The sequence below is a fragment of the Sus scrofa genome, chromosome 1 (genome assembly GCF_000003025.6).
Source record: "Sus scrofa isolate TJ Tabasco breed Duroc chromosome 1, Sscrofa11.1, whole genome shotgun sequence".
In the NCBI taxonomy this organism is placed as follows: Eukaryota; Metazoa; Chordata; class Mammalia; order Artiodactyla; family Suidae; genus Sus; species Sus scrofa.
The window spans coordinates 253,557,963-253,572,743 of NC_010443.5; the positions used below are offsets into that span (position 1 = coordinate 253,557,963).

General features: G+C 50.6%; 1 protein-coding gene across 2 annotated transcripts; it reads right to left on the reverse strand.

Moving 5' to 3' along the window:
• Nucleotides 1,583-13,053, reverse strand: SLC46A2 (solute carrier family 46 member 2). Of its 2 annotated transcripts, XR_001306580.2 has the most exons (5): nucleotides 10,869-13,053; nucleotides 9,397-9,480; nucleotides 8,881-9,037; nucleotides 6,780-6,865; nucleotides 1,583-2,424 (listed from the first exon to the last, which is right to left on the reverse strand). XR_001306580.2 is itself a non-coding variant. In XM_001928427.6 (4 exons), exons 1-4 carry the CDS (start codon nucleotides 11,986-11,988, stop codon nucleotides 2,367-2,369), a joined length of 1,419 nt encoding a protein of 472 aa, XP_001928462.1. In that variant the 5' UTR covers nucleotides 11,989-13,050; the 3' UTR covers nucleotides 1,583-2,366. The 2 variants fall into 2 exon arrangements, 1 of the variants encoding a protein (XP_001928462.1); XM_001928427.6 differs by lacking the exon at nucleotides 6,780-6,865 and having other exon boundaries at nucleotides 10,869-13,050.

A 14,781-nucleotide genomic window follows, 5' to 3' on the forward strand; every position in this document is an offset into this window, starting at 1 on the left:
TGTGAAAGCACCAAACACCCCTAGAGTTTGATTTGGGTAGGGCCCAGGAATTTGCATGTCTAACAGGTTCCCATGGGAATGCCGATGATGCTGGTCCAGGAATCACACTCAGATGACCTGGGGAAAGGGGAACAGATTTGAAGCTGCTACCCTGGTAACAAGGGGGGTTGAAAAAGTGTTGGCATGTTGAGAGCACAGCTTAGGGGAAAAACACACAAGTTCATGGCAGGGTCAATGTGGACAAATAAGGAAATGTTTCTGGATGTTGAGAGCAAGTTTCTTAGGAATGGAGAAGCCAATGATGAGATTCACACAGGTTGGGGAACTGGTCAGGGGCTGGCGTGGGAGGCAAGGCGTCTAGAGGAATGGGCTGACTGGTGAGAGTGTGAGTGAAGCAGGGCCTGGCCTTGAACTCATCTTCCCCATCCCACCCTCTTCTGCTCGTGCTGCCTGTCTCAGCGAGGAACTCTGCCTTCTTCCTAATTGCCTGAATTCCGAATCTGAGTCATTCTTGCTTCCATCCACCTCACCCACTGCAGTTCATCCATCACCAACTCCTGTTGACCTCTTGCTTCCAAATATTTCTCCAAGTCCATCTAACTTTTCTCTATCCCCATAGCTTTAAAAAAAAGAACATTTTTTTCACTCATTCCTGATTTTTTTTTTTTTTTTTTTTGGCTGCACCTACAGCATGTAGAAGTTCCTAGGCCAGGGATTAAACCCACGTCCTCATGGATACTAGTCAGGTTCGCTACCACTGAGCCATGAAGGCAACGCCTCCCACCATAGCTTCTTACGCAGTGATGGTCCACCATCCTCTTTCACCTGAATTCCTGCAGGGGTTCCTCTGCCTGGTCTCCGCTCTGCAAGTCTTGCTCCTTCCTCCCTCCACCAGTTCATTCTTGGTGCCGCTGGAGCCCTCTGAGCTACAGCTGTAAGCATTCGCTGTTCCTGCTTCAAACCAGCCTTTCAGCAGCTATCCTGTTACTCTAAGGAGCAATGTTTAGAGGCTCGGCTTTGAGGTTGTTCCTTCTTACTGTTCTCCAGTTTCGCCTCTGGCTTTCCTTCCCCCGGATACCCCTCCCTCCATCCCTCTTTTCTCCCCTCACATCGATTTCTTACCTTGGGGATAGTTTCCCCTTCTTGCCTTCCAGCATGTTGTTGTTCATTCTACCCGAAATATTCCTCAGCCTTGGTAACTCTATTTCCTGTCTTATCCTACACCACGTCTTTGGAGAAGGCCTCCCTGCTCTCCTGTGTCTAGATGATATGCTTTAGAGTTTATTATACGATGCACCAGTGCCTGCTGTTCTGTCTGCTCCACCCTCTAGATAATACACTGTTGGGGCAGGTGCTGTCATGGTCTCGCTGTATGCCAGCAGCTCAAAGGGAGCCGGGACCTTAGGAGATGTGCCTTCAAGTTCTGAACACTCCCTCCCAGGGATTAGAGACACAGACTCTGAATGCAAATGTGCCGAGATGTACATGCATCCTCTAGCTTTAAGTTTGACCCCAGCCTAAGAATGACCTGTCTGAGTTCCAGAGGGAACCAGACCTCCTCAGCAAGAATGACTCACACTCATGTTATGAACGTTGATTTTATTAGCAGGTGAGGCTGCCTTTATAGTCGTAAAATAGGCTATAAAAATAAGTACCTCAAAATAAAAGGCCTCTTCGCATATTTCCACTCCCCTCTCCCTTCATACCTCTCAGTTTGGAAAGGACTGTTGACTGAAGTATCAAATTTCATATAGTCCATTGAAGAAAGCTTTGGGATAGTTGCTTCTTCGAAACAACAAAACAACCCTGAAGCCAAGTGCCAGGGGTCCAGCTCTCTCTGGAGCTGTTCGCAGGTAACACAGGCTCAGGGAAGAAAGTAACTTTCCTTCAAGGTTATATTTTCATTTAACAAAGATTGATGGAATGCCCACTGTTGGCAGTTCTTACCAAACCTCCCCTCCGCATTATCCCTCGGGCTGTTGAAAATGTGGGGCTTGGACTCCCTAGGTGACTAGTTGGCCCCATGCGGGAGGCCTCAGCGAATGGTCCTCGAAGAAAGAGGCTTCGGGGTCTGGTCTGGCTGTGGGTGCAGCCTGCGTATCGCCCGTGCAAGTTGAGCTCTCCTGCCTGCAGAACCTCACCTCTATCTAATTTCAATGTCTGAAAGCTCAGAAAGTTCCTCCATCACCAGGAAAGTGCTTTCCCCACCCACCAGGGAGAGCCCTGCACCAGAGCAGGTCAGTCTGAAGCCAACTCGGGTTTCTTGGGCAAGGAGCCGCTTTGGTCCCCAGTTCCTGGTCTCTTCCTGGGTCTTTGGAGGGGCCCGGCCACGGCTGGGTGTTTTCGACTCCCGCAGATCAGCACCTTCATTTCTCTGCCGTGTCACCATACTGCAACAACGAGGCTTGCTTCGTGGCCACAATGCTGTAAGAAATGGCAACAGGGAGTTAGAAGAGAAGAGCTGGAATGGGGTGACCTTTTTGTCACTGGGAGGCGCTACCTGTTATGACAGCAGAAGGTTGTGGGCGTGGAGGAAGATGGCCCCAGGGAACTTCTCTCACTCCAGCCTCAGTCCTGTTCCCATAACAGCGAGAGCCCTTTGCCTCTGCCATTTACCTTTTCTTGGGAATCTCTTCTGCCTGATGATGAACACCCATGTCTGTTTCCAGATCAAGCTTTGCTCATCCCCAGCAGAACTAGCTGCCGCCTCTCCGTAGCCCTTTTCTCTCTTCCATGAATCTTTGCGTGGTTTGAGGATATTTGTAGGTAAATGGATGTGGAGGAAGGAGAACCTCTAGTTTTTCTCAGCTGTTTGAGCTCTGGGCGCCTCAGCTTGGGAAGCATGTAGTAGAGGATGTGATTTAGATTCAGAAGGGGCTTTTCTCCTGTCTTCTTTGAGAAAATGGTGTTCGTGTTAAGACCACAACTAGATGTGCAGATCAGGAAGGGGGAAGAGCATGAGGGGAGGTGTCTGGGGCTGAAGCGTAGCATGAAGAGAGAGTGGTTAGTGGCAGAAATGGGAGGCTAGAGAGGTGGGTGAGGCAGGTGAGGCTGGATTAGGCAGGACCTGGGGTCCACAGTAAGACATTTAGATCGCAAGGCAATAGAAATAAAAGCAAAAATAAAGAGATCCTCATTGAACTTACAAGCTTTTGCACAGCAAAGGAAACCATAAGCAAAACGTAAAGACAGGCGTTCCTACAGTGGTGTAGCAGGTTGGGAATCTAACTCTAGTGGCTTGGATCACTGCAGGGGCACGGGTTCAATCCCTGACCTGGCACAGTGGGTTAAAGAGTTTGGCGTTGTTGTTGCAGCCTTGGCATGGGTCTCGGGTGCGGCTCTGACTCACTCCCTGGCCCAGGAACTTCCATGTGCTGCGGATGCAGCCATTTAAACAAAAGGGGGCGCAACCTACAGACTGGGAGAAATATTTGCAAATGATGCAACCGACGAGGGCTTCATTTCCAAAATATACATGGAGTTCCCATCGTGGCGCAGTGGTTAACGAATCCGACTAGGAACCATGAGGTTGCGGGTTCGACCCCTGCCCTTGCTCAGTGGGTTAACGATCTGGCGTTGCCGTGAGCTGTGGTGTAGGTTGCAGACGCGGCTCGGATCCTGCGTTGCTGTGGCTCTGGCGTAGGCTGGCGGCCACAGCTCCGATTAGACCCCTAGCCTGGGAACCTCCATATGCCGCAGGAGCGGCCCAAGAAAAGGCAAAAAGACAAAAAAAAAAAAAAAAAAAAAAAATTAAACCAAAATATACAAAGAATTCTTCAGTAACAAAATACAACCCAGTTGAAAAATGGGCAGGAGACCTAAATAGACATTTCTTCAAAGGTGACATACAGATGGCCAATAGGCACATGACAAAATGCTCAACACTGCTAATTACTAAAGAAACACAAAACTATATAGTGAGTTACCACCTCACACTGGCCATCATTAAAAAGCCTACAAATAAATGCTGGAGAGGGTGTGGAGAAAAGGGAAACCGCCCCCCCCCCGCCCTGCACTGTTGGTGGGAATGTAACTTGGTGCAGCCACTATGGAAAACAGTATGGAGATTCCTCAAAAAACTAAAAATAGAGTTGCCCTGTGATCCAGCAGACCCACTTCGGGACATACCCAAATAAAACTATAATTCAAAAAGATACATGCACCCCAATGTTCATAGCAACACTATGCACAATAGCCAAGTCATGGAAACAACCTAAAGTCCAACAGATGAATGGATAAAGAATGTGTGTGTGTGTGTGTATATATACACACATTTATACACACATATATATGCACAATGGAATATTACTCAGCCATCAAAGAGTAAAATTATGCCATTTGCAGCAACATGGATGGACCTAGAAATTATCATATTAAGTGAAGTCAGAGACAAATACCATAGATCACTTATAGGGAACCCAAAAGATGACACAAATCAACATATCTATGAAACAAAAACAGAGGCACAGACACAACAGACTTGTGGCTGCCAAGATGGGGAGGTAGTGGAGGTGGGAAGGATTGGGGAGTTTGGGATTAGAGGCAAACTGGTATCTAGAGAATGGATAAACAAGGTTCTCATTATGTGGCACAGGGAACTGTATTCAATATCCTGTGATAAACTATAATGAAAAGGAACATGAAAAGAGTGTGTCTGAGTCACTTTGCTGTACAACAGAAATTAACACAATATTGTAAAGCAGCGCTTCAATTTTTTTTTCTTTTTGCCGTTTCTTGGGCCGCTCCTGCAGCATATGGAGGTTCCCAGGCTAGGGGTCTAATCGGAGCTATAGCAACACGGGATCCAAGCCTTGTCTGCAACCTACACCACAGCTCACGGCAACACCGGGTCCTTAACCCACTGAGCAAGGCCAGGGATCGAACCCATATCCTCATGGTTCCTAGTCAGATTCTTTAACCACTGAGCCACGACAGGAACTTCAGTGCTTCAATAATTTTTTTTTTTTTTTGTCTTTTTGCCTTTTCTAGGGCTGCTCCCAAGGCATATGGAGGTTCCCATGCTAGGGGTGTAATCGGAGCTGTAGCCGCCTGCCTACACCAGAGCCACAGCAACTCGGGATCTGAACCGTGTCTGCAACCTACACCACAGCTCCCAGCAACTCCAGATCCTTAACCCACTGAGCAAGACCAGGGATTGAACCCACAACGTCATGGTTCCTAATTGGATTTGTTAACCACTGTGCCACGACGGGAACTCCAATAATTTTTTTAACATGTTATGCCACCCTGGGGGGGAAGAAAGACATTTGGGTCTTATCCTAAGAGCAGTGAAAGCCACGTGCAGAGCTTTGAGCAGGAGAGGGTGTGAACAGATGTACACTCTAAGGAAATTGCTCTGGCCACCTGGTGGAGAGGGTGTGAGGGGAACAAGTGTGCATGGGGAGAGAATGGCTCAAAAGCTAATTTGGTCCCTCAAGTGCTTTGGACTAGGGGTGGCAACAGTAGGGATACAAAGAAAAGGATGAATTTGAGGCCTAATGTATTGGAGGTAGAATCAGCGAGGCCTGCTAGCTTGGAGATTTGGGAAGACGAAGGAGAGGGAGGATATCTGTGACCCTCAGATTTCCACCTGCCTGAGTGCACCTGCTGTTGAATGAGATGGGGAAGACCAGAGGGGAGCAGGCTTTGGAGGCCTCATGAATCAATCTGGAGCACTGAACTGGTAATTTGAAGTGTTAAAAGACTGAATAATTTTGCTGTACAGAAAATTTGACGAAATCACCGCTGTAGAGCAGAAATACACACAACATTGTAAATCAACTACACGTCAATGAAATAAATTTTAAAAATTAAAGTAGTGCCTGGCCCATAATAAGGTCTATTTAAGTGTTTGCTGTTATCACCTTTGAGAGGCTGGGAGGAGGAACACATGCTGGGTGCACATGCACTTAGGCTTGTACGTCTCCTTCAGAGAAGAGGAGCCCATTCACCCATGACAGCCTCTATTCTCTCTGTGAAGCCCAAGGCAGGCTGCAGCTGAGTGCATGGGTGTTGGGTGACCAGAGGGTTGCAGGTGGGCCCCACCAGATTCCCTCAGCATCTCCCTATCGCAGGAAATACTAAGAGCTTCATCAGGTCAACTCACTTCAGTACTAGGAAGGGTTGGGCCCACTGCCCCTTCTTGCAAACAGGCTGTTGGCAGCTTGGCCCAGGAGCTTCTCCAAGCTTCCGCCCTCCAAGCCCTCCTCTGCTTCCTGCTGTGACATGTCTTCCTCTGCTTTTATGTCTTTGGAATGCAGCTTTTCTTTCTGCGGTTAGAGTTCTACTGGTCTTTCCTGTTGATTGCACTTAATGAATGATGGTACAGCCTTGGCCTCCGGAATTTTTTAGGCTCTCATTTAGTGACTTTGTGGAAGGGAAAGGTGATAGAAACACTCTCTTCATACCAGAGGTTCTCAACTCCGGTTGTACATCTGAATAAATTGGAGAGCTTTTAAAAATTCCTCTGCAGGCTGCATCCCAGATCCATTGCGTTGGAATCTCTGGGGGTGGGATCCAGGTACCAGAAGTTTTAAAATCTCTCCAGGGTCCAATGTACAGCCAGCAAAGGAGGCTTTGTTCGCCCCATGGGTCCCTCTACCACTAAACGTCTACAACAGAGGGACACAATTAGCAACTGCTTCTCTGCCACGTAAGCCTTCAGTTACTTGATTGGCTCACGATTCTGTCCCTGCTTCTGTGATGTAAGATCATAAACATGCATATTGTGATTAAAATTCCATGCACAGAAGGTAGGCCTGGGTCCAAGGGCATATTACCTGGTACACTGGGGTGAGACGTCAAGAGGAGCACGCCTGCTTCATGGACCCCAAAGTCTCAAAGAAGGCAAAGCCTCTTGGCATACCTATCAAGCAATGAAACCGTAGCAAGGACCCAATTATCGCATATGCTCATTGCTTCCATTTGCCTGTTTATATCTCTACCTCTGAGCACATTAACTAGTCAGACTTGTTTTCTTTTGTTTGGGGGGTTTGTTTGTTTATGTAGGTGAAAGAGAGTCTTTCAGCCAACTGCCAAGCAAATAGGACTGGATAACTTCCGAGTGGCCGCAAATCCATTACTCACTTGGACAAAGAACTGGGACTTCTGAGGCGTCTGCATCGCCGGCCAGGTCTAGCTAAGCTCAACCCATTTGGCAAAGACTCTCGTGAAAACAGGGGCACATGAAAAGGCCTAAGGGCTGGGCAGGTTGAGGACAGGTCTGGCCCATTCCTAGCCCTTGGGAAGATGACAACTGGACCAAGAGGGGACTAGTATCAAATCTGCTGCTTCGCACCCGTTCTCTCAGCTGTTTGACCTTCATAGCTTGTTCTCAACTAAGAAATAAAGCAAAGGGCCTTCATGACTGATGACTCCTGCCTCAGGAGGCTTCCCTTTTTTGTCTTTTTGTTCTTTTCTTTCAGGGCTGCACCCTCAAAGGAACCATAAGGAGGTTCCCAGTCTAGGGGTCCAATTGGAGCTGCAGCCCCCCAACTACGCCACAGCCTCGTGGGATCTGAGCCGCGTCTGCAGCCTACACCACAGCTCGCAGCAACTCTGGATCCTTAACCCACTGAGCAAGGCCAGGGATCAAACCCATATCCTCATGGATACTAGTTGGGTTCGTTAACTGCTGAGCCACAACTGGAACTCCAGGAGGCTTAACTTTCTGTGTAGGCAGGGACCTATACAATGTGATGTGAGAATTCAAAAAAGGCCCTTTCCACCATCCGCTTCCCACTTTCTCCAAACTGCCTTCAATTCTGTTTACTCTGCTGCCTGTAACGTCCCCATGACTGATAGGCAGAGCTGTCATGTGCTACTAGGCAGGTCCCTTTTAAAAGGCAAATCTGTATCAAGTCCCTTGCATCTTACCGGGGATGTAATTTCTTTGACTCCTTTCTCCTCTGGTGGGATTGATACAAGCATGAGAGAACCTTATTTTAGGAATGGATAAAAGGGCCTAAACAGACCAACGCTGAGCTAATATGCAGCCACTACTTCCACTGGCTACTAAACACGTGAAATGTATTCAAATTGAGTCCAACTGTCAGTATAAAATACATACCGGCTTTCAAAGACTTTGTTTAAAAAAAAAATTGATTTTCTAAATTGATGGCAAATGATCTTTTAGATATGTTAAGCCAAATCAAATATTAAAATTCTTTCACCTGTTCCTTTTACTCTTTAAACGTGGCTACTAGAACATTTAAAATCACATATATGGCTTGCCCTTGTGGCTCGTGTGTATTTCCCCATCCCATTTTGGTGGTGACCCAGGCTGGCCCTCTCAACCACGGCCTGGAGTGTCCCTCTTTTGCTCCTCCAGCCTGCCTCCTGCCTGTTAGCTCCCAGACTTTAGCACTCTCCTTTGACAAATGAGACAGTGCCCCAGAGAGGTCCAAGGAATTGCTCATATCCTACACAAAAGCTCCCACAGTCCAGAGGCCATGAGAGTTCAAGGGCACCGAGCAGAGGCCACCAGCTGCTCAGCAAAGTACAGAAAGAAAGCACTTGGAAGTGAGGCCAAACGAGACAAAGGAGGTCTGAATGGTTCAAGAAGGCTTTTCTTTCAACCCCAGCCTCTGTGATTACAGGGAAGTATATGAGGAGCCTATAAATAAATGGTGTTACAAAACTGCCAGGAAGTGAGCCAGCTTCTTGAGGTCCTCTGTTTATGACCTATGTCTTGAGGGAATTCCTAAATTGCCAGATTATGAGTTTGGGGGAACAGGAGAACTTCTCCTTTGTGAGAGAGCCTGCTCAGAACCCATTGTGTAAAGGCAGAAAATAAAGGCTTTCTGATCATGGACTGGAAATGCTCCAGCCGCCCTTGACCTAAGCCCCAGGCCCAAACGACAGACACCGCTCCCGTCTTACCCAATGGGGATGATGGCCAGGAAGGAGAGGAAGGAGGAGAGCGCAAAGCAGGTGCCCACGAATTTTTCCATGGTGAGCTGATAGATCTCATTGTACACCGTGGATGTCACCACCCCGGTCAGAGCCAGGGACAGCTGCAGGATGACAAACACCTTTCCTGCAAAGGTTACCAAGAAGATTACCACGATGTTAGAGCTGAGTCTCCGGGGTGGGTGGCTGGGGGGGCTCTCAGGAGAACCCCTTACCCTTACCCAACTCCCTCCATCTTCATGGCTCATTTTACCAGGACTCCTGCTTCCATCCTGTACATGGCAGTGTCTCCCTTCGACTGTGGCTTTGCAGCGGCTCACTTTCTGGGTCTTCCACCCCCTCCCCTCTGGATGGACACCAGTGTGTTCCAGGCTGCTTCTGGGGCTCTCCCCTTGTGCCTTCTGCCAGCCCAAACCCTGTGCCTCGAGCCGAGCGGCTCTGAAACCCTCAAGGCAGAGAGCTTCAGAGAGATTTCCTTTCACTCACCGTAAGAGGAGCCTTTGATGAGTTTGGACATTGCAGATCGGATGGTTGTGATGGGGATGAGAGCGAACAGCATAGCGGCCCGAGCTGGAAAGGAATCACACGAGAACACTCCTCCCTGTAGCCCAGGCTTGGCCAAAGAATACATTAGAATAAAGCAAAAGTCTCTCTTCGAACCCACTCTTCCACAATCCCTAGGTGGCTGGCCTGGGAAGAAGTGGTTTCTCTGGCAGACTAGTGCCCCCCCCTCCGCCACCTCCTCCAGGGCGGGCTGACTCCCCGAGCTTTCTGATGCAGACTCATCTGCAAAGTGGCAAGGCACAGTTGACACGGTGACAGAGGAAGGGTGTCCTTATTGGCAGAGTTGAGTGGTTTCTAGGAAAGTGGAGTGGATGTCACTCAAGGGACTCAAAATCCCTCTCCCTTGCCTCCCGGGAGAGGTGTCCGCCCTCCTTTTCATCAGCACTTCTGGGAGATGGTCCCAGGAGCTTTGGCAAACTGCGTCCAGAAACCTGTGTCACCACTGCCACACACCCCTCCTTCCCTCAAGCCCTATTTGTCATCCCTGATGTGGTGTGTGTGTGTGTGTGTGAAAGAGAGACAAAGAGACAGACCAGGGTGCATGGAAAGGGGTATTCTGGTTCTTGCACTGGCGTGTTTAACTGGGAGCTGGCTAAAGGTAATCTTGCTGTTTTGTGAGGTGTTTTTCTGAGGTGTGTGACCCCAGCCAAAGGACAGTCTCTGGTAACCATCTAGAGTTCTTTCTAACATGTTAGCCACTTGCCAGCCACATGTGACTCAATATGAAAAATTCTGTCCTTTAGTTGCATAAGCCACCTTTCCAGGGCTCCAGAGCCACACATGGCCAGTGGCTACTGTACTGGACAGAACAGACACAGAGCATTTCTGTCATCACAGAAACTTCTATTGGGCCACCGTTCCGGAGCTCTCTGCTTGCAGGTGCCTGGCCCGTGTCCTCAGAGAGAAGAAACTTCATTCTGCTTCCTTGAGGGAGGGTATTACATTGGCTGTGGAGGGCATTGCTGGAGGATTTTTGTCTGTTTTTAAAAAGCCTGTGCTTGACCTGAAATGATTTCAATTAAGGGGCTTTTTCTGCTGCCTTAACTTTTTTTTTCCCTTTACAACTGGGGAGAGGAAACTCAACCCCATCGCCTTCACCCTGAAGCCTCTCCTACTGACTCCAGGCACCACTGACTACCTCTCCCTTGATGTCCAAGAGTTATGGATGCCACTCTGGTGACATCACAGTGGGCAACACCACAATACAGATAACACCACACCATACAAGCAAACTCAAGTGCAAATCATCCTACCTCCCTTGTACCTCCAGGGACCAGCTATAATCCCTGGTGCTGGGCTCAGACCCCTAGACCACTGCTTCCCTGCTGTCAGCCCCATGACTCGGGGGGGCCAGCAGTGCCCTCATCCTGCCTCCCCAGGAAGGCCAGACTCACCAATGTAGAACATGTACGTCTCTTTCACAAAAGCCAAGAGGAGGGCCCCGGACCCAAAGGAGACCATCCCAATCATAATCATGGTTGTGTCGCGGAAGCAGCGGGAGAAGACCAGGACGCCCAGGAAGCTGGTGATGAAGATGGTGTACCCCGCAGCCATACCGTAGCCCACCTGCACCTGGTTCCAACTGAGAGGCTCCCTCAGCACAAAGAGGGGGATCACGTCCACCGTGCCCACCACCGCCAGGTCATATATGACGGCACCCACAAAGAGCAGAGCGATGATGGTTTTTTGGGGCCGTGCTTTTCCAGGAGCCGGAGGGTGCCCCACTACACTCTGGCTGGCTGGCTGATCAGGATCCAGGGTGCGATACGTGCCGACTGTGCCCGACACTGTATCCGCGGTCTTGCTGGGCTTGGCCATGGATTCAGGGACTTTCAGCACCAAGAGGCTGTAGAAAAGGGCACAACTGGCACAGCTCACACTGCAGGCGGTCAGCACCAGGCCCTGCCTGGTGTGCCCAACCATCTGCTTGAAGAGATGCCCGGAGACCATGCTGCCACAGAAGCCTGCCAAGCCCAGGATCAGGTCAATCAGGATGAGACGCAGGGAGCGGCGGCCCTCGGAGGAGCCGAGGGACCCCAGGGCCATGACCCCCGACCAGAACGCTGAGAAGCCACCGCACAGCCCGTTCAGCGCCGCGGCCCCGTAGAGCATCTCCACCGGCCAGTCCAGCAGCACTTTGAGCAGCAGCGCGAGGCGGGAGAGCAGGAAGCCCAGCAGCGGCACGCAGATGGCGATCTTGCGGTGGTAGCGGTCGCTGAGCCAGCCCAGCCAGTAGGCTGACAGCAAGGGCGTCAGGCCCATCACAAGGTTGTAGATGATATAGAAGTTGGAGAGGGCCCTCTGCTGTTGGTCCTCTAGTGCCCCCCTGGGTGACGGGCTGGCGCTGTGGTTGGAGAAGGCCCCGACTCCGAAGGATGCCTTCACCACGAGGAGCAGCCCCGCGTCGTAGAGGGAGGTGGCCACCTGGTTGGAGGCCACCACCGGCTCGATCCAGGTCCAGACCTGGAGGCGGGGCAGGGGGCCCCTCCACGGGCAGATGGCCCCGGGGCCCATGTGGTCGGATAGGGAGATAGGAGGGTGTGCACACTGGCAGCTGCTCCCGAGGACCGGGGCTCAGGCCGGGTGCACGCGGGAAAGAGGGGAGGCGCGCAGAGCCAGGACGCGGGGCGCAAGTGACAGCCCACAGCCAGGCGGCGGAGTTCAGGCCGAGGGAACACGGGGCCGCGCAGCCACTCCTCCCCAGACCAAAAAAGGCCGCGCTCCGCCCCTACCGGCAGCGTGGGACTGGCAGCCGCCCAGGGAAGCCAGGCGCGGGGAGCGCACAGCGAGTCGTACCCCCACGCCCCCGGGTCACGCTGCTTCGGGGAGCGCGGCCGCCTGACCGGCTGATTTCCCCTCAGCCCGGCGTGCCTGGACCTCGCGCAGGTCGCTGGACTCATTCATCTAGGGCTTGTCCTGACCTGAGACCCCAGGCAAGGAGCATAATTCTCCGGCAAGGCAGATTTGGGTCGGGGTAGGGAGTGGGGTGGGGTGAGGGGTGCCTAGGATGCTGCCTGGGATCCATGGGCTCGGGGAGAGGAGGGTTTATTGGGAGTTTAAAAGCAGCGGGGACCCAAGTGCTGTCGGGAGCAGGGCAGCAGTCTGAGAAAAGTAAAAAACTCAGAAGTGCTAACAGGTCTCTTTGGGATCCTGATTTCAGTTCTTTTATATTAATACCCAGCAGTGAGAGTAACACTCTGGGATCATAGAGCATTTCTGCCTTTTTTGGGGGGAAGATTTCTAATTGTTTTCCTTCGAAGCTACAGCATTTTGCTTCAAGGGTTCCCGTTTCTCATGGCCTCATCAACACTTACCTATTCTGATAAATAGCCATCCTGACAGGTGTGAGGTGATACCTCATTGTGGTTTTGATTTGCATTTCCCTGAGATTTAGTGAAGTTGAGTATTTTTGCATTTGCTTGATGGTCATTGCTATACCTTCTTTGGAGAAATGTCTATGCAAATCCTTCGCCTGTTTTTGTTTTACATTCGAGGAGTTCTTATATATTTTGGAGATGAAACCCCTTTCAGGTATATGATATGCAGTATTTTCTCCCCCCCCCCTGTTTTTTCAGAGGCATCTACGGCATGCAGAAATTCCTGGGCCAGGGATCAAACCTGTGCCACAGCAGTGATAACGCTGAGTCTTTAACCTGTTAGGCCACCAGGGAACTCTTTCTCCCATTCCATAAGTTGCCCTTTCTCTGATTTTTCTTTTGCTGTGCAGAAGGTTTTTTTTTTTTTTGTCTTTTTGCCATGTCCTGGGCCGCTCCCGCGGCATATGGAGGTTCCCAGGCCAGGGGTTGAATCGGAGCTGTACCCCGCCAGCCTACGCCAGAGCCACAGCAACGCAATCCGAGCCACGTCTGCAACCTACACCACAGCTCACGGCAACGCCGGATCCTTAACCCACTGAGCAAGGCCAGGGATTGAACCTACAACCTCATAGTTCCTAGTCTGATTCGTTAACCACTGCGCCACAACGGGAACTCCTGTGCAGAAGTTTTTAATGAGATATAGTCCCACTTGATTTTTAGGATCTCAAAGAGAGATTAACACTCCTATGTTCATCGCCACCATTCACAATAGCCAAGATGTGGAAGCCCCGAAATGTCCATTGACAGGAAAAAACATGAGGTGTATACATACAAACACCTGAATGCTAGTCACCCTTTAAAAAGGAGGAAATCCTGCAATTTGTGACAGCATGGATCAACCTTGAGGACATCGTGCTAAGTAAAATAAGCCAGGTGTAGGAAGACAACTACTACCTGATTTCCCATGAGGTCTAAAACTGTCAAATTCAGAGTCAAAGAGTGGAAAGACCATTGCCCAGGACTCGGGGCAGAGGGAAGGAGAAATGAGGAATTACTAATCAACAGGCATAAAGTTTCAGCTAAGCTACATGAATAAGCTCCAGAGAGCTGCTGTGGGTTGTATTTACGGGCAGCAATAACATATTGCACACTTAACAGTTTGTGAAGAGGGTACCTCTCAGGTGACGTGTTCTTCCCACACAATTAGAAAACAAAATCCCCGCCCCCCCAAACCCAAACAAACCTCAGGAGCTGCCAGGCTCAGCCCTTCCTTTAAGCCAAAGGCCTTTCAGAGAAGAGGCCCCCTTTGAGCACCTGGATTCATGGGCCCAGAGCCAGCATCGGCCCCAGCCTGGAGGCTCTGGCCTCAATCCCAAGGCCCAAGGGAGAGGGGAGGAGGGCTTGCCAGGTGTCCCCTAAAGATGCTGAAACTGGACTCTGGCGGGGGCGGGGGGGGGGGGTAGATCCTACAAGGACAGAGTCACCAGGTTCATCTGCTCCTTAATAAAGTCCCAAGACCCTTTCTGTTTCTTTTCAGTGGCTCTTCCTCCGTTTCATGGGCTCGCTGCCTAGGACTGGGTGGAGACCTGCTTCCTCCTTTAGACACACACTTCTGCAAAAAGGACCAGGGTAAAGGGTGCAGTGGCCACGAGGCACCATGGAGGTAGACCTGTCTTCTTCCAGGTCCCCCCCAGGGATGGAGAGTCAAAAAACACTCAACCGCTCTCCCTGTCTGCTTGACCCCATGGTAGCCCATGCGAACCGGAACCGGAAGTCACACAAGGGGGAAGACTCCAGCATTCCCAAATGGATAATGCCCTTGTGGGAAGAGGGGCTAAACTCTCAATGATCTTGTGTAGACAGGTGCCCTTTAGGTAGTTTTCAGATGAGCTGGAATCTTCTCTACTCCTCCCTGTCACTGCTCAGCCTGGTGTATCCAGGCCTGGTCAGCTGCGCCTTCTGCTGAGAGAAGCCCTCACCTAGTCTCCCC

Coding starts and splice junctions, on each gene's coding strand:
- SLC46A2 (XM_001928427.6), bottom strand. CDS start 11,988: ATGGGCCCCGGGGCCATCTGCCCGTGGAGGGGCCCCCTGCCCCGCCTC. Junction 9,038..9,396: donor CATCAAAGGCTCCTCTTACG/GTGAGTGAAAGG, acceptor TAACCTTTGCAG/GAAAGGTGTTTGTCATCCTG. Junction 2,425..8,880: donor CTGGCCATCATCCCCATTGG/GTAAGACGGGAG, acceptor CATTTCTTACAG/CATTGTGGCCACGAAGCAAG.